At 44.6% G+C, this 19,780-nt stretch overlaps 1 protein-coding gene across 1 annotated transcript in view; it reads left to right on the top strand.

Annotated features, from left to right (window-relative positions):
- Positions 1-16,534, top strand: part of ELOVL6 (ELOVL fatty acid elongase 6) — a 72,572-nt gene extending 56,038 nt beyond the window's left edge. The window contains exons 3-4 of the mRNA XM_059818082.1: positions 13,928-14,079; positions 16,048-16,534. Of these exons, the coding sequence (XP_059674065.1) occupies positions 13,928-14,079; positions 16,048-16,472 (577 nt within the window). The 3' untranslated portion in view covers positions 16,473-16,534. The remainder of the gene's footprint in view (positions 1-13,927; positions 14,080-16,047) is intronic.
- The last annotated feature ends 3,246 nt before the right edge of the window (positions 16,535-19,780 follow it).

The raw sequence follows: 19,780 nt of genomic DNA, 5'->3' as shown, positions 1-19,780 counted from the left end.
GCAACCCATCAAAATCTTAAAATACTCTGACATTTTATAAAGGTCCTGACAGTATATTCAAAGAGAAAATGAATTACTGAAAAGAGCAATATTTGGCAAATAACATTAGAATTAATAAGCAGCATTTAAGGTGAATTAATAATCTTCTCTCTTACAAGTTTAAAAGCAAGTGAATTCCATGTGAAACATTCTCTATATTTGGAAAGCATTAATGCATATTCTCAGTAGGACATTTCTCAGAACCCAAATCAGTAAAATGCTTAATATATACCTACCTAACAATTGATTTCTATAGGACCACGTTCATCTTCAGGTACTTACCTGATTTTCTTATACAACGGATACTGGAAACATCTTTTTAATTCCCATTTTGGAGCAAAAGTTGAAAGTTGGGTGAACGGTAGGAATTCAAAATGCTTGGATAGAAGACAAAAAATCCCTTGGATGAGAATTAACGGTTTAAGAAGAAGATTATCTTTTCTGTAAGTTGCACTGTAATCCCAGTAGGGAAATACAAACGGTGCTATGTAGGGTGAATTCATACGTTGCAAAACAAATGCTAGCTGGCATAAAAAAAATGGTGTAGGGGTGATAAAAATATATAGGCTACGAGCAATAAAGTACTGTCAAGAAGATGTATCTCCAGTATGTACCTTATTTATTCTAAGTAAGAAGAGCATCCCATGACAAATACTTTTATTCCCAGAACTGTAATTGATGCCACGTGACAAAATGCTGTGCCCATCCTCTTCTGAAACCTCACCTCATCAGTCACTCTGCTGTTACTGCTATGGGCTCTCTTGTGTCCATCAAAGTCATTTTGACTGTAAACTGGTTTTACTGTTTTCACCTAATCAGGCCTAATTAAAAGTAAACCAAGCATTCACTGTGAGACTGGCTGATGCTACTTTAGAGGAGATACGGATAGGACGGGCTAAAAATTTCTATGAAAATCTCTTTTTCAGTGCTAAGCTGGGCCTTTCTTTAAAAACTTCTCCTTTTTTTCTCTGCTTGCTTGCTGGTTTGCCTTTATTGCTGGAAAACGGAACATCTTAGCAAAGTGAATTCAATACATTATTTGGAAAGCAGCTGTTGCGCTCGTTTTGCCCCTGTTCCCTCCCCACTCTCGCAGTCAATGAGAGCGTTGACACTCAGTTTGTCACCTTGAATTATACCTTTCTCATGAGATCACCCTGTCCCAGCCCACGGGAGCCCTCCCAGGCCACCACTCAGCATGAAAGTCCTACTCAAAGCAGAGCCCCCGGGGGGTGAGACTTTTCCTCTCCATCTTAAATGGGGAGCAGACTGACGAGTGCGTTTGAGGAATAAGGAACATCTGTCTGGTGGCTTAAGGAGGGAACTGTACTAGAGAGAAAGTGGGTAATTCATTCAAAAGAAATCAAACCTCCCATCTGTCCCCCTGCGGTGGCACTTCTGCATTTTACTGAGCCTCCGTACTTGGTTCCTGGGCCTGGTAAAAGGTCCTCCCCCATGCAGAAATCCCTGGGGAACAGAAATCTCCATGCGTTTTCTTCTGATTAAGTCCCCAACAGCTTGTGCTTGTTGGAGACAGTGGGAATAAAACACTGGGAGGCGTTAACTTGCATGACCCATCAAATCCAACATTGCATCTGCGGACGAGCGTGTTAATGAACGCTGCCAAACCGAGCAGTGTTCACACGCAGGGCGTCAAGCCGTGGTTTAGCAAAGTCATCATTTTGCGATGAGTTTAACTTCTTCTAAACAAACGCGCGTCCCCGTGCCTGTACCATTCAGCATCTTTCCTAGGTTGCTGAGTAAATAAAATGTATTTATTATTTACCAGCTGTAGGCGAATCCCTGAAATCTGAACTTCTCTAGACGCTTGCAGGAGTGCTGCCCCCGGGAGGACCGAGTGGAAAAGGAAGATCGATGGCTCCAGGCCTGTAACTGCCATTAAATTTATGGATCTGAGCAGCTCATTACAGCTGTATTACAACCTTTAGCTTCTTTAAGCCTTCTTTATTCTGTCAAACCCTAGTCTTTTCCTGTAACTTAGTTTTTGCTTGCTTTGTTATCTGCCTGTTTTACAGCTTTAGTGATGGCTAGCTCCATTAGTTGGCTTGATTCTCTGCTAAATCTTTTACTTTATTACTTTTTGGCTTTATTTGCCTAGGATAATTTCAAACTCCTGAATACATACATTTCAATGCTACACATGACAGTTACTCTACCAACTCGATACGTTTGATCCTGTAAGTATCTTTAATTTATCCTGCAGAAATAGATAGGCCACTTTTTTCGGATTATCGTTTAAATCACTGCAATATTACAGTTATTCTAAAATTTTCTTGAGATAATGTTGGATGCTGAGAATAATTTCAGTAACGACACAGGAATGAGTGCAAATGCCCCTGAAGCATTCATTAAGGATTGCTTAAGAGGTGCACTGTGTTTATGAATCCTCATGGGCTGCTTTAGAAATCCTGAGATGGATTCCTTAATTCTTATGAGATTTCGCACCAAACACAGGGCTTAAGTTGAAAATGGATTTATTCTTTTTTCTTTTTAGTAATTTCGCCACAGCACAAACGTGCTGAAATAAATATCTAAGAACTAGGAAATGATTCTTGGCAGAAAAACATCTCACCGAGTATACAGCCTTCACAGGGTGCCAGGGATCTTCAGCTGCAACAAAAGTCCAGTTATTATTTAGCGATGGGAGAGTGAGTTATTGCTCGAGAAATAACAGCTTTCATCAAGAAATACTGCTCCTGCAAGCTCCTGCTCTCCATGTGCCGGATAATCAGGGAGCAGCGTCAGGTAACAGCACATTGAGGAGGGCAAGACCGGATGATAGGTAATTACTATTGATTAGCTTGTAACTGACTCTTTGGAAGTCAGATGAGATGCAGGGATGCGTGGGTAGAGCTGAAAAATGATTTTTCATACGTTGAAAGAAAACAGCTACATGTTTTTCAGCAGTGTATGGTTACACGGGTGTCCCTGTAAGCAACTTACGCTATTCTCTCATGTTCCTCGGGTAATGATTGCGTGCAATTGCCCTTCAGCCTGACCATTGCTCCTTCTTTATCTCCACCAAAACCCGATGGGCCTTGCATAGCCACCGACTGCTCTGCGTAAGACTCTCTATGCGAGTATAACCCTTTTTACCCCCACCAATTATCTTCTTCTCTGTTGCAAAGACTACTTGTAGGAATCTAGCCCTGGCATTTGTTTATCTGCTATGCTTTATAGGCGGTGCAGCTTCTTCCGCCGGCTGACGGAGCTTTGCTTTATTGATTATTTTTGTACCCTGCTCCTCAGGATTGTCTGAATCTAGCTAATCCCAGTCATAAAGAAGGCGGGTCTGGGGGATCAAATTGCGTTTCCTGGAGAGGGAATTCAGGCTCCGTGAGGAGGGACTGGAAGACGGTAGCTGTGGTAGATCGATTTTTATCCACACATATAAATAAGCCTTCCGAGTAGTAGTTGCAGCAATTGGCAGAAGTGTTGAGCTTGCTGCTTTAGCAAGGGAGAATCAGGTGGATTTTACTCTGCTGTGGTGTTAATGTGATTAAAATCTCCAGATGACAGTGTCCATTGATCCGGAGCCCTGCAGAGATGTCACTGTTTGGATATCCTTAATGAGGTCCCCGGAGAGGGGAGGAAATAAGTTAAGCCTGGTTTTCTTTCCAGTTTTGTCAATAAAAAGGACAAAGAAATGGTTTTGGGAGCCAGGTGAGTTGTGATTAGGAAATCTGCCGATGAGAGGGAAGGGCTGAAGGGAGTGGCTCCACGTAGAGGGATTTATTGCTGAGGAGAAAAAAAAAGACTGATGCAAGGAGCACAGTATTTGCCCTCACTTGAAAACCTGAGAGCAAGCTGTCACTTTTATATACCTCCTTTCCCTCCCCAAAATTTATCACACGGGAAAGTAATAATCACCCAGGCACGTACGCATATGCTTATGGGTATATAAATCTGCACAAAAGATATATTATTTCTTAGAGCCATGTAAAATATTTGCACAATTTTTAAATCTCTCTGAGCTGGCCTGGCTTCAGGTTTTGGTCCCAACTGAAAACTCAAATGATTTCCACTGAAAAGCTTGCTAGAGAGAGATCCGGATCAGGTACAGCAGAAAGGTCCGAAAAGCAGGGCTTGTGTGTTGGGTTCAGTGATGGGAGGGTTTTTTAGAGATGGAAGGGGAACTCTCTCAAATCTTGCTTAGGGATTTTGATAGAACTGAACCCAAACCTCAAAGTATGCGTGAACTTACGCAAAGAAAAGTCTTCTGCCAAAAAGAGTGATAAAAACTGCAAACATCAGCACAACTTTTGCTCATGCACATGGTACTGAGACCTAGAGCACCCCGTTATAAAACACTTCCAGCACTGCTGACCACCAGGTTTTAGGGTAAGTGAGTGCCACACTGAGAAAAGCGTATGTTATTTCTCATCTCCCCTTTTCTTACCTTTTTCTTAACAATACTGTGGCTTGCACTCCACCCTGAACGGGACCCCGTCACCTTCAAGGAGGGCAAGGGAGGACTCTGCGGGTGAGCCACAAGACCCGGCTGTTCTCCTTCCCGGTCGGGAGATGGGCTGGGGGGAGAGGTGAGGAGCAGCTGGGCAGCAAGACGGTAGAAGGAAGATTTTGCTGTTGGGGGCTTGCTAAATTCTTGGTGTTCTCGTGCCCTTGCAGAGATAGCAACTATTCTAGTAAGTACGGTTTGGAGGCACCCAATTCTGTTATTCAGAGCGGGGGGTTATATAGAGGGAATATGTAACAAGCGTGTAGAATGGCAACAGTACTTAATACGGCATTGGTACAGTTCCTGCTCCGTTCTCAACCACATCCTGAGTGTATTTCTGAGCTTTTGAGTCACTCTGGGATTTTCTGTCACCCTCTAAAGGAACCGTATTTGAACAAGATCCAGCAGAGAGATGCAAACCAGTGCCTTTTAAATGCCTTTTCAACAGCTTCCCGGAGCGGAGTAGCTGCTCAGAGCACGGTGCCACGTTTTGAAGCCTGTAGTGCCAAGGCTGGCTGGAAAGACTCCGGTCTTCATTTTCCCTGCCGTGACTGAGAGCAATGAAATCTCCTCAAAGCTGAGGAGCCCCAGAGCGTGCCCATCGCCGGTTATCGCATACGCCTCCTCGAAGAAAACGAACGTCTTTCAAATAATGCGTTCCCTGGGCTGGAGAGGTGAAGTTGCCAGCGGGTACAAAAGCGTTAGTCAGTTCAAGCTTTCAGGGAGTTTGGGAAGCTAAAAACATTTCTTAGTCTAAAAGATTTGTGAAAATTACGCTCTTAATTACAATAGTTTAGTCATTATGAAGAGTATAGATTCCTTACGGCCTTTCAGACACATGGGCTGAAGAGGATGAGTTCTGTGTTCTTTTTAAAGAGTGAGATTAACTTAAGTGCTCTTAAATGACTGTTTTGTTAATTTTTGAAAACGTGCTTTTAAAGGTGTCCAGTTACCATAGGAAGAAGGTGTATCATGGGACCAGGGCCCCTTTTCCATAATTTTTTCTTGTTCCTGCCCATTATAAGAGAATAAACAATGGTCCCAAATAATTTTATCAATAGGTTAGGCCTTGGAGGACACAGGCACAACGGAGTTACTGTGCTTGCGGTTATCTGCTAGCAACTGAGTTGTGGTAACTGAGCACGGGGTTGTCCAAACACTGTTACAAAGGGGTAAAATACGGTAGCACAAACCTTCTCTGATTTTACAGTTTTACACTAAAATTTAGTGTTACACTAAAACTTAGTTTTACACTAAAATTGCTGTAGACAGAATGAGCACGTAAATAGTTACCATAGTTCATCAGTACCAGAGAAGGCTCCGTAACGTGTTTTCACATCTGTGCCCAAAGTTAGTTTTGTTAAAGGAAAATATGGGAAAATGATAGCCAGTGTGACTTTTTTCCCAGTGGAACGCAAACAATATAGAGCAGAAAGGAGTTCAGCTTAGGTACACAGGAACGTACAAAAAACAAGCATTGCAGTCCTCTGCAAGACTGATTTCTAAATAATGAGACTTTTTCATTTTACAGTGAGAGATTAGGGTTCTGGTTTTCTCTGTGGTTGACTCACTGGTCATGTCTTCAGGCTTTTCCTTCATAGACTTGGGTAGATAGAAGCCTTCGTTTAAAACGAACTTCCCACAGAATCAGTTGCTGCCAAATGGGATTAAACCTGCATTTTTGTAGTTTCATCAACTAGTTAGTAAAAGAAAACGGGAGTTTGAAAGAATCTTGGCCTTGAGTTTTGCACCTCGCTAGCGTGGTTTTTGTACCTGCCCATGTCGCGGGGAGTTAGGCACCCCCCCCACCGTGGAGTCTGATCCATCCCTGATTTTCGCCTGGAGTTCACTGGCGCGAGTAAGGGGATCAGCAGGGAGCATTAACACAAAGCAAAGCCGATAGCTAGAACAACTGCAAAAATTCCGCGAGGGGGAGGAATCCAAATACTTTCTCCTGTGGCAAGGTCGGCGGCTGGGGTCTGGTCCTACGCGAATTCAAGGGGTGGGGCGGTGGCGGGGGAGATAGAAGCAGGGACTCCGTAGGTTCACATTGTCTGTGGCTTGTGTCAGGCCAAATCCACCCTGGTATTTGCCTAATATGTCAAGGGAAAACAGAGAGAAAGCAAGAGTCTAAGTCTGTGGAAGGCACGTCTTGCTCTTATCTGGTCTTCTGGCGAGCTCAGGAAGTTTTCGGCTGTTTGCGTTTCTAGGACAGCACAGCTCTGTAAACTTGCGCTGTATCTTTCTGCGCATCACGCTGTATTTTTAGGTCTTGAAAGCATTCTGCCAAAATATCAGATGTGCAGACAATGAAAATGTGATGTTAAGAGGTGTAACAACAGCTTTTATGTCTATAAACTGTTTATCTTTAAAGATACAGGCATTCCTTGGGTAATTAAGATGGAGGGTTTGGGACTTGAAGGCTTGGAGAGTAACTTTAAAAAGTGAAAAGAAAATCTATAGTAGGTCAAAGGACTCTCTGAAGAAAATTCCTCCTGCTGGATTGTGTTTACTGTTAATTCAATAATACTGTTTTCACTGATACAGAGTGAGGGCAGACCTCTTGCTGCTTACATCAAACAGACCTCATGGGTAGGGCACTGAACCACAATTCGTGATGTTGCACATCATTTCTCAGCCTGGCTCAGACACAGATCTTTTGGCAGGACACAAATTTGTTTGCCTCACCTCTCTGTCTTTGAAATGGGTCTTACGCTTAGCCACCTTACGAGGCTGTGACAGGAATAAAAGCCATTAAGGACTGTGAAATACTCACAAATACAATGCTAAGGGCCCTGGAGATGCTAGCGAGGACGGAAGAAGTCTGAAGGAAGTTAGGTCTGAACCTGAAGAGACCCCAGGGTACGAACGGCTTTGTACGTAGCAGTTCCTCACACAGGGACGTCTGACCTAAAGCAGTTGCTGGCCGGAATATTGTTGAGGCGTTGGTCATTCTGGGACAGCCCGAGCCGGAGGTGGTAGGTGACTTGGCCTTTGGAAGGCAGAGAAGACCAAAATTTTGGCACAGCAACAGGAAGGTCTGCTCTGTGGACGGAATGGAGATGTCTTTTTCGTCACAAGTGGGTTTGATGAGGAGACGGGGTTTTCCGGGGAGGTACCTGGATCAGTTCTGGGAGGTGAAACAGGGAAGTGCTTTGGAAGTGTTTTATAAGAACAGTCTTTCTGCAGTCTCCCTCTCTCTGTCACTAACCTTGGTGTTGCTTGAAAGCACTTCAGAAATGTTGAAGGATGATGAAACAACAGCCTAATTACAATAATTTGCTTTGCCATTTCTTATAAAAATAACAGTTGGGCTAAGTTCATCGTCTGTAATTTGAACAAGTGTCTCTCTAGGATTTCAAGGTAACTCACTATTAAGAAGTCCTCTCTTTTAAATGCTTGTAAAATGCCTCTTAAAAGTTACATTTAGAGTTAAGAGAGACCAAATCCATGGTCAGTACTATTCTTTTTCAAACTTCTTTATCACTGAGATGAATACCGTATCGCTGTGTATCCTTCACTGACCAAGAGATTGTTTAATTTAATTTGGAAAATGTAACCCTCAGTTCCACAAACCTAGCAAAAGACTTTTAATAACCAGGTGCAGACTTAGAAAGCTGGTTCTTCTAGTCAGTTATTAATAAATATGAGTATTTCATATAGGCTGTTCTTGTGTCACATTGACCGTTTAGGATGTTGGGTGCCAGATCCTTTTCTAGGCTGCTCTCCGTGAGATTAGAGGACATGTCGTATTGCACTGACTTAGCCACAGCTCTCATTCACTCACGTTTCACGAGACTGCAGAAGGTAAGGGTGATTTGAAAGAAGCTTGCCCTTCCCGGGTGGAGAAGAAAAGCTCTATAAATACTTCCAAAAAACTACAAACCAAACCTACCAGTCCTGTTGCAACATTGCTTTGTTATAAACTTATTTTTAGGAATTAATCAAAGAGCACAGCGAGCAGACGGCTGAAAGATGTGAGATGTTCCTTCGCATGGAGATGCACCCACCTCCGTACATGCTGCTCGATGATACCCGAGTTGATAAACACAGGCGTTCCTGAGTTACTTTACTGATTTGGGGGTAACTGCCCTGTTGGGGAGTTCAGAGGTGTCTGGTCAAGGCGGCTTCAGCTGCATTTCTTTTCAAGAAACTTAGTTCAGAGGGTTGTTTCTCTTATAGATGCTTTCTCTGTGCATTTTCCCAGTATCAGCTCATATTTTACATGTTTTCCGTAGCTTGGTTAAGCACAGAAATATTCTGTTGCCCTTTTACAGTAAGTGCTTTCTCAAGGCGTGCTCTGGGACTACCCAGCCGCGCTGACCCCTCAGAGCGAGGGCTCGCTGGGCATCCCGCCTGTGCCACAGCCTGAGCAGCACAACTTGCTCCTCTTTCTGAGGGCCACGGGTTTTAGATCAGAAGGGCACAGAAAGGCTGTTTTACTGTGTTGAGAGACCAGCTCTTCAGCAGCAGAAGGGAAACTTGATACGACCGCTGAACAGAACGGGAAGGTGAACGCGGTTTGATTTGTCACGAAGGAAGGTGTAGGAAGCCCCGCGTTCCTCACCTGCCGACCTTTAAACATTGCTTTTGACTTCAGAGTGCCTCCTCTGTAAATATTTTGCATGAAAACAACCAAAGAACCTGCTTCCCTTTTTTTTCCCCATTACGGTACGAGCGGGCGGCATTCTGAGGGCTGTGACTCCGCGTGTAAGGTGATCTTGGCTGTCCCCCCAGACCACCGTCCGTTCGATGTGGCTTTCACGGAGGAGGACCACGCGCTCTCCGCCGCCTCCCTGTGCTCCCGGGGCACAGACTGCCTCCTGGGACTCCTGTGAGTCGCCATGTAAGCAGGTCAGGGCAGAATTAAGATTTCTTCCTTCCTCCAGCCAGGCCCCAGGCTGGGAGCTGGAGCCGGACCCGTGGGAGCCCCGACCGGGTGCCTGGCCGGCTCGCTGCCGGACTAGCCCAGCACACCCATGGCAGAGAACAGTCCGACACCTTGGAGACTGGTTAAACCAGCTGGGCGCCTGTGGTTTGGGCCATGTCGAACAGCCTGTGGGCCTGGGTAAGGAGGGCTCTGCTCAAAGTCCCTACCAGCCCTTAATTTTGCAGAGCACAGCTGGATCTGGCTGTCTGCGGGCTCCCTCCTGCTCTCCACTGGTGCTGTGTACGCAGGATGGCACGCTGTCGAAAATAAAGATACTCCATTTTGACATGCAGCTTGTAGCTAACGTATTTTACCTTCACCCTAGCCATAGTCAAGGCTATTACCCCCTTTAATGCCATCCCTACCTAGTTCTGCAGACAGTTTGCACGGTGCGTTTGGTTAGTTGAAGGGTTTTTTTAAGACGCAAACCAGAGCAGAGAATTGCCGCTCTGTGATTATCACAGCACTAAAATCCTTTAGGAAATGTTGCTCTATGTTGTGCTGAACTTTTTTTTTTTTTTTTTTTAACGTGGAAGACACATTCCCTGCTCAATCCTGCAGTGTTGATCCTGGACCGGGATGTCCCGAGGTGTCGGGAGCCAGGTGCGGTGATGGGTCTGCCTCGAAAGCAGCCCTAGAGAAAATGGGCAGCGTTCTCACTGCGCGGAGGAGCTGAGCCTGCCACAATGGCAGCTGGGGTTGAACTGGAGTCCTGAGCTACCTGCTGCCCTCTCAGGGCGTCCTCCTGGAACGGAGGATGGAGGGAACAGAAAGCAGTAAGAGGATTCAGCCACTAACGCCTGCTCTGTCTTCCCATCAGCTAGCTCCCCAGCCCTCGCTTTCCCTCCTCAATACTGTGCCCAACTCACGCACGGGCCGTGTTTTGAGGCTCTCGTTTGAAAACAAGCTTGTGAGGGAAAAGTCTTAGTTGTTATTTTACTCATGGATCCGTTTTGATCATATTCTGGACAGCAGAATATCAGTTGGGCGTTTGTTAATCTACCAGAGAAGTCGCTGCCTGAAGGGAGGCGAATGTAGGACGTTTTGAGTCTGAACAGATGAGAAAGCTGCATCAGCCGGTGCCGTTCGTTTCTGATCAGTCTCTCTAGTTGCAAAAGGCTGTAATTGTACCGTAGTTTACTGCTACCTTATTTCTAAAATCCCTGCAGATGATTCCCACCAGCCAGACTGCTTTGGTAAGCAGTTCATTTCAATACCTCACAAAAGCTACAGCAGAGAGCAGGGCGAGGACAAAATGAAGCAGAAGTGATTTACTGAGCAAGCAATGTCATCACTCTGCTGCACATCATGTCTCTGCAAGATAAAAATTTGTTGGTTGATCTTACGTTACAGAACAAACAAGATTAAGTGGCAGAGGCACAAAAAGCAGTCCTGGCTCTCTGGGTCCAAGGCACTTTTTCAGGCATGCATTAGATCTTTTTCTGTCTCCGGTGGCGTGTGCTTGTTGGCACGGTTGGCGTGTTTTGGCATGCAGCACATCTCATGAACAGCTACCTGCTCATGGCGTCTGTTTGGGTAATTGAATCAGTTACTTCCAGTTTGCCCTCCTCATTATTTATAAAGCCTTCCCTTGTGAATTATGTGAAAATGTAACTTGGTTTTCACTGATGAAAAATTCAGATTAGTCTGACCCACACCATGTAAAGCAGTAGCTGGAGTCACTTCTTCTGGAGTCATGGAACTAGAGGAAGCCATCGTGCTGCGAAATTATAGAAAAGTAAGTGTGTGAGTGTGAGAGAGAGAGTGTGTGTGTGTGCACTCCAAGAAGAGCCCTGCAGTAGCTGCTAAACAGAAAGACAGGAAGAATTACATCATTATAATCTCAAGCACAGCAAAGTGAAACTGTAATCCCCACAGAGCGACTACTCTCTGGCTCTGTTACCAGTCCAGATGAAATCCCTAGGTGTCCATACTCCATCACTTCCAGTTAAGTCAACGTTTGCCTGTTGCTCGAACAAGCGCTCATCTCATCTGAGTTTGTGCTCATGGCGCAGAATCCTCTTTGGTTTTAAAACTTTAATAATGCTATTTTAGAAAAGCAGCACAGCTTCTGTACAAGGAAAGGCGTATTACTTGCAGCTATTTGATTTCGTAATTTAAAATTTCCTTTTTTTCCCCCCGTTTTAATGTCAGCACTGAGGTGTTTGCTGATGGGAGAACCAGCGTATCGTTAGGTATTCTGCCTGATCTTCCTCCACCCAGTTTTGCCACCACCCAAAATATAGGAGCAAGCAGCAGCCTGCCCTGGCTAGCTTGAGGAGTTCACTGCCTCGGGAAGTGATCAGATCACATCTCTGTCAGGATCTCCTGTCTTCTTGGGAATGAGAAATGCAACTCCTGAGAAAAAAAAAAGGGCATGTGTTAAACGCCAGAGAGAAGACACCGAACGAGTTGCACCTCGTTTCAAAACTCCTCCTGCAGGTTTTGGCACTTTCTGCCCAGTTAAAAGGACCGATCCCTGAAAGACGTGAGAAAAGCATGCTGAGAGAGCATTTCTGGGAGGGAACACCCCTACACGGGGAGGTTGCACTACGGGCTGCGTAGATGCTAAGAATACCGCACACACTCTTCTGCATGCAGGGGTGGATGAACGCGAGAGACTGCAGCGGCTGCCTTGCCTAAGCCTGGGAATATGTGCATTGCTTTGGGCAGTGCTAATGGGAAACCCAGCCTCAGCTAAACTCCTTCAGTACACCCATACCACAGCAGGATGGGTTTTTATTTACACATAGCACAAGAGGATTCACCTGGCAGTAGAGCCCATGGGCAAATACCACCATACAAATAGCAGATAATAATAGTAGCTTCTTAAGCGCTTGCTCTTGTCTGAATTTCCTGATGGCACAGTGAAACCTCGGGCATCAAAATGTAGTGGTGTGGGAGCCGGGATGCAACGCGTCTGCCCGGGTGCGACCTGGCTGTAGAGCCCCATCTGTGATGCCACTGGGAGAGCCCGAAGAGCAGCAGGCAGCGTGGTACGCCGCTGGGTTGCGGAGTGCAGGCAGCGGGGAGGGGAGAGCAAGGGGCGTTGCTCCTTAGCAGCAGGCAGGTTTGCCTGGGTGTATTGGTGCTGCAGATTTGGAAAGCTAAATACTTTGTGCAAAAAATATAAAATCTTAGGTCAACAGTTTTTATGCTCGGCAGGCTTACTTGAACCACCTAGTCTGACCGAGTGCCATAAGAACTGCCATAGACCTCCACTTTTGAGGCTGCCTGGATGATTTTAAAACACATTTTTTAAAGAATGTCTTGACTTCGTAAGACAAGGACAAGTAACAGAGAATCTGTAACTTCAGATGAACTGTTCCTTATTTCACACACTTTGCATAAGCGGTGGCTTGCATTGCTCACCTGTGTCCACACATCAGTTTTAGGTGGCTTGGTTTGCTTGCTGCCATGCAATAGTCACGAAAGGCACCAACAGAGCAGCAATGAGAGGATTCCTAAGTAGGACAAGGTCACAAAGAAGTTAGAGGGGAGATAAGATGGAGCTGTGTAGAGGCACAGGGACATACGATGTAGGCATAAAGTAAGATACACTCAACCCCAAAGGAGATTGGGTCTTTCTTTGCTCTATTTTTCTGAAAGCTGCTTGTTTCACCTAGTATTCCTCACAGGTTTTGCAGGGCCAACAAGCTACAATGGTAATGGGCAAACATGTTGTTGCTGTAAAACAGTGAGGCAATTCCTTCTGCAGAGCTGCTCACTGCTGAGACAGAAGCCTTTGTTCCTTACATCAGCTGGATGTCTTTTATCTGAACCTATCCCCTCTATAATTGCACTAATTAATACCACTGCAAATCTCTTGATGTTTCTCATTTACAGAACAATGTTACCTTGCATCTCACTTTGATGAGTGAGGGTGAGTCTGCTGTTTACGACTCGATCCGACTAGTCGATTCCTCTGTTAGCAATGACCTGTTAAGAGATGAAGTCAGCACGTGCACCAAAACACCAGCCCTGACTGAGAACCCCCCCCCCCAAAACCTGGGCACCCTGCCTGGGTTTGTCTGTGCTCAGAGTAGCAAACCCAGGGAGAGATGAGAGAAAACTCTGAGGAAATCAGAAGAGGGAATTGGTCTTGATCATGTTGATGACAGCTCTTTATCAGCTCATTTCTTGTAGTCTCCCAGCCGTCAGCATCAAAACTCTGCATGTTGTTTTCAGCTGAAGTAGATGTCTCCCAGTGCTCCTGAAAACGGAAGGATCATTCCTGTAGTAATGAAATAAAAAACATTGACATTACCGTTCCAGACTTTCCCCAGGGGATACGGCTGCAGGCTGGTTTACAAATCTGAGTTCAGAGTAACTTCCTAGAAGCCAGCAGAGTTGCTCCAGCTTTAAGGCTGTCTCAGACTTACTATTTCAGCACATTTATGGCCTTTTTCTCACAATGATTTGAAGTGATGGCATGTAGCTTTCAAGTGTCCGCTCAACTTTCTTCATTTTCTCTTTTAAAGTATATTCGGTGCTGTTCGAACTGGTGCTTATATGCTGTACATTTTGATGACCAAAGGCCTGAAGCAGTCAGTGTGTGACCAGAGTTTTTACATTGGACCTGTCAGCAAATTCTGGGCATATGCATTTGTGCTAAGCAAAGCACCCGAACTAGGTGAGTACCCTCTCTCCCTTTCTCTCGCTATGCATATTTAGAGCAGAAACATCTGTGCAGGAAGCACAAGAAGGGTCTCAGCGCTGTCGAAATCTCATTGTAGTCTAGTCTTAGAAGAACTGAGTAAACAAAACCAACCCCAAACTGCATGTTTTGGTCTGTAGAGATTAAGTCCAGCTTGGCTGAAGTTAGAGCAATGTGCAGTTGGTAAGATCATTCCCAGCCCAGGAATAAACTGCAGTGATTATACGCAGCAGGACAGTCAAGAGGTAAGAGCAATCTGGTCCATACCTCTTCCTTAGCTACTCGGAGGCATATACGAGTAGCGTAATCGGCAGTCACTCACCCCATGGGTACAGAAGTGAAGGGTGGACTACGGCAGCTGTGTCAGCAAGAAGCTTTGAGTCAGGTTCTGCCTCCGTTCTGCAGCGTTCATCCTTAAATACACATGTAGGCGTACAATTAGGAACAGTAACGTGCTTCCTCCCTAAACATTGAAAGCTGTGGCTGTCTGCTTCCTCCAAATAGAAACCAATTTCCCATAATATCCCTAGCTTTTCCAGTCCTGATTCTTATAAACTCCTGTCTCTTCAGCAATTTTTTGGGTAAGGATACTTACGATATACATGCCAAAGCCAACTTAATAGCCAGTCTGCATGTGTTCTCATCCTGTGGCTTATTAGCGTAGGAAAGGATTGTTTTAACAGGAAGGAGGAGGCAGCGATTTAGCAGCCCTCCAGCTTCCATTTTGGAGGATGCCCTTACTAAACCTCAAAGGGCTGCAGCACCCGCTGCGTTCAGGTGTACAGCAAAAATTAAGTCTTTACCTTTCAGCAGAGAATTTGATTCAGCAAATTGTAGGACGGCAATTCATCAGCGTAAAAACAGGAAAGAGACAGACACCAGAATCCCTTGGTTTCCTGCTGCTTAAATTACTGCAAAACCACGGAAATTCAGTTGTTAAAACTGGAAAACATCAGCTAGAACTGCACAGCAACAATAAATCGAACATATGATTACTTATTAAAATGTGAGTCAACAGCTTGCAGCTAATGAAGTAAACAGTAGCATTATGGCTTATTACAGACCTTGTGCAGACAGTGCAGTTTTGGTTCCACCCGTCACTAATATCCATGATTTGGATTTCCTGGGGTACATATATGTAGAAATCAGTCCCCAGATTCAAATCTCGGGCATCCTTTTGGAAGCACTGTGTCTATAACAGTAGAAAACAAGGAGCATATTTGTATACATATATCTAACTGAGATGCAATTAGTGCAATCGTGAGAAGCAGAAGGAAGGAAAAAGCAGGGAAGAGGAATAAAATTTACTTTTCTGCAATAGCAACATGAATTTGCAGTAAAGGATGTGCATTTCAACATAAACCAGATTTCTTTCTAGAAGCATTTTTTTCTGGCAATTACAAGCCTTTTGGTAATGTGGGTCGCATATGCAATAGCTTTTTGCATAGTAGCTCAAAAGGCTCTACTGAGTTTAACTAGGTTCAGTTTGCAGGTAGGGATTTGAATCGGAGGATCTGTGCTGCATCCTCTTTAAGTTCAGCTCTCGATTCAGCTGCATTTCTCTTCTAGTCCCAGTATGTAATGGACAATCTCACAGTCAGAGATGATACACACGCATCCACCTGCCTCACCACAGCCTTTCACGGATTATGCTTGCAGCAAAGGACTACCGAGTAAACCTATGGAGTTTTCAAACAGGGGTTATCCACACAGGAAAATGGGGATACGTTGGTTTTCCAAAGATTGCACGGAGATTAGGAGCCAAGCTGGCTCTCAGATCAGTCAGGCTCTCAGATCTAGAGCTGAGGTGGTTTTTTATGCTCCGAAATAGTGTATACTCCAGCAACAGCAAAGGGAAGAATGCACTGCAGCAGTTATGGAATTGTTGACGATGTTTCTCATTTCCTCCCCTCTTTTTTTTTTTTTCTTTGTGTTTTGTTACAGGTGATACAATATTCATTATTCTTAGGAAACAGAAGCTCATCTTCTTACACTGGTACCATCACATTACTGTGTTACTTTATTCTTGGTATTCCTACAAGGACATGGTGGCTGGCGGTGGCTGGTTCATGACCATGAACTATGGAGTACACGCCGTTATGTACTCTTACTATGCCTTGCGGGCTGCTGGCTTCAGAGTCTCACGCAAGTTTGCCATGTTCATCACCTTGTCGCAGATCACTCAGATGTTGATCGGTTGCGTGATCAATTACCTGGTCTTCTCCTGGATGCAGCATGGCCAGTGCCATTCCCACGTGCAGAACATCATCTGGTCCTCTCTCATGTACCTCAGCTACTTTGTGCTCTTCTGCCATTTTTTCTTTGAGGCCTATATCGGCAAAACTGGAAAAGAAAGGAAGGTTGACTAGTGGTAGAACCGAGACAGAAGCCATAGCTCAGGGTCATCAAGAAAAACAAAATTATAAGAAAAGAAAATGGCACAAGGAAACACATATATGTATGGTGCAGCTAAAACTTGGCAGCTTAGGGAAAGTTAGCTTGGTTTAACCCAGTAAGTTTATGATCCTATCATGGTGAGGACTCACTGAATTCTACTCTATCTCAAAGGACTGCTGATGAAAGACAACTTCCTTCTTGTACCTGTCTGCTCTAGAAAAGAAAGGCGAAAAGAGAGAAGAGAAAAAAGGAAAGAAGAAAGAAAGAAGAAAAGAGAAGAAAAGAAAAGAGAAAAGGAATAATGTTGAGGGAAAAAAAAAAGTACATTAAATAAGCAGTGTGTTTCCCCAGGGTGGAGGAGAGACGTTTATTTAAAAAAAAAAAAAAGTTTCTAAATCCTTTCTAATAATTTTTCAGTGTTAAACTTGAACAAAACGAAGCCGAGAGGTGACAAAATATCCGATAACAGTAAGATTGCAAAATTAAACTCTTTTCCAGAGAAGGTCGATACCTTTAGCCAAAACGAAACCCAAAAGGATGTTTCCTGCACGGAAAGTGGCTGAACTCCACACTGTGGTCGCGAATGGAAAAGAGAAGAGATTGATTTCTCCGCTATGTACTCTGCCGGGGGAACAGATCTGGGACGCAGAGTCGCCTCCCTCAGAAGACGGAAAGGAGCAGTACTTCTACAAGAGTTTCATGTGGAAAGATGCACTGTTGCAATACATATCTCGGCGAGTGCATTTTCCAAGTGCATTTTTCAGTTAAAGGCAAGGAATTTCTGCAGCAGGATAAGTCATAGAGGGTTAAATCAATCAATATTTGCTAAATTACCAGGGGCTAATAGCAGAGGGATGTTCAGGAAGGAGAGGGAGACAACTCCCCTCACGTCATTTTTAGGAAATACCCGTTAATCTCAATTTAACCCGCAGTGACATTGAATTAAATGGGGGAAATCGGACGAAATCTTTGTTAGCGAGAAGAGAGTGATCTGTCTGCCCACTGGTTTCAGAACAGAGCCCTGTGGTACAGTAGGGATGCTGTATTTTTGCGGACACGAGGATGCCCGCCTGGGCGGAAAGAGGTGGCAGGACTGGGCGACATTGGGTAACACTGTGCTTCTGCATCTGCCTCCTGGGCGGTGCAGAGATGTTCAAAGTGCCCTCCTCTGGTCATGTGGAGATCCTACTACAAAACATACTTGGAATAGGGTTTTCTGGAGGTTTGTATAGAAAAAACTAGTCTAAACGGAGTAATTTTGCTGCAACAGCTTAACTCTAAAGTCCAGAGAGAATTATCCTTCATTAAATGTGTATCTCTCTCTCTGCAGAATCTGTGCTGTAACATCAGCCTGACCACTTAAGAAGACACTCTTTCTTCTCTCAAGTCAGCTGCAGATATAAGGAGAAACGTATTTCCCTCTGAACCTTAGAGAGTTAGTTGAGAACAGCCATATTCTTTCAAAGACAAGTAGATTGCATTATCTGTGATATTCCAGTCCTTACAAAGCCAAATAAAATGTGTAAAAGTTCCTAGTATTTCAAAGACGCAAGTATGTAAACTTGATGTTAAATGTGTTAATGTAGTATTCTAAATTGTATCAGTTAGGTAGTTTAACTAAACGATTAGAAGAACTAGATCAACAAAATAGGGACTGCTGTTCTGCATAGGATATACACACACCTATAACTACACCCATATACACGTTCTGTGAATTGTCAACAAGAAAAAAAAGCCCAGTGGCAGAGAATCACGTTTCCTGGCTAATGCAAAAGATTGTCATTATCTTTCTTGCTTTAATTTGAGATTGTACAGTACAAAGGTTTTTGGTTTTTTTGTTTTTTTTTTTTAAATTACGATTTTTAGCTTTAATTGTGCTGTCATTCATGAAACAGAGCTGCTTTAGTATCCTGTTAAGAGATGACAAGGGCTTTCGGTGTCTCATTATATACAAAAGAAAAACAAATAAAGTTACATTCCATGGTACGTGAATGGTCTTACAAATCAAAGAGCCTTTGCAGGCTAAAATCATAATTATAACAAGCAGAAAATGAGTTTACATTTGTGTTATTTAAGTTATTGATGTGCTGACGTTATTTTATGGTACACAACAAATAGCAAAATGTGATACGCAGTAATGAAGCTATGATATTCATTAATAGGACTACTGTATACGTGGAAATATTAGACAAAACCAATTAAATGTGTAAACCATTTTGTTATACAGCTTGGGAGTAGATAATTATAATGCTGAATAAGCCTTTTTCCTCATGCTTAATTTTGCCCTGGCTAAGAAGCAGGTTAAGAAGACTGGTTAAGAGTGGAAAAGGCAAAGTTGAAGTCGCCTGCACTTAGATGAGAAGTGTTGGTAGAAGCCCACCACCGTGCCATTTAGACCCTCGGTCCTGTGTGTCTTAGGTCTCTCAAATAAAGCGAGAGGGGTTGGAAGCGGTCCGGCGTCTGGAGCTGAAGCCCAAGCAGAAATCTTGGACCCTGTGAAGTCAGTGGAGGCTTTGTTCTGCCTTGAACAGGGCCGGTGTGTCCGACCGCCTTGCACCCGAGCACAGGGGAAGGAAGCGTGCGCATCTCCTGCTAATTTGAGGCTTATGGCTAACGACTTAAAAGCCCCGTCAACTTTATCAATAAGAAGCGACACCACAGCAAAGCAAGGACTTGCAGCCCAAGTTTAACACTGGCAGAAAACAGGGTGGGTTGCAAACCACCTACTGTGTGTCATACACCCTTTTCCTTAATTGCATAAGAGAAAAAAGCCCCACACCGGTGCGTGCTGGATGGCCGTGCTGGCAATGCCGACACTGACTTCAGCGGAGCAAGAATTTCACCCACGAGGGGCCCACCGCCCCACCAGCCGGGGCCGGTGCAGAAACCCGCCCCAGCGACCGCCTCAAAACGCGGTGCGGGCATATTCCGGCGTGCAGGGGGAACTCGGCGCTGAATTCAGTGGGTGTCCTGGCAGGTGACCAGGCTGCAGGCAAGCGTACGTGTAGGGAAGGGGCAGCAAGGTCAGGCAGGCGAGGGACGGTGGTAAAGTAGGGTGTGTTTATCGTCATGCTGGAAATAGGCTGTCACGCTGCCATTTGCTTTAGGAGATGACGCGTCACACGTGCATTTACACAGCTCCTGTGGCCCTGCTGTACCATTGGGCTTTTCCTCGGCGGTTTTCCACTGGAGTCAGATGTGGTAACTGGCATTAAAGAAATTGAGGATAAGACCAAAACCAACTTCCACTGTTTTTTCTTACTTTTTTCTTTTCTTCCTA

This window comes from Gavia stellata, chromosome 5 (assembly GCF_030936135.1).
Source record: "Gavia stellata isolate bGavSte3 chromosome 5, bGavSte3.hap2, whole genome shotgun sequence".
Lineage (NCBI taxonomy): Eukaryota > Metazoa > Chordata > Aves > Gaviiformes > Gaviidae > Gavia > Gavia stellata.
The sequence above is the reverse complement of the archived record's forward strand: the minus strand, read 5'-3'. Positions and strand labels throughout refer to the sequence as shown.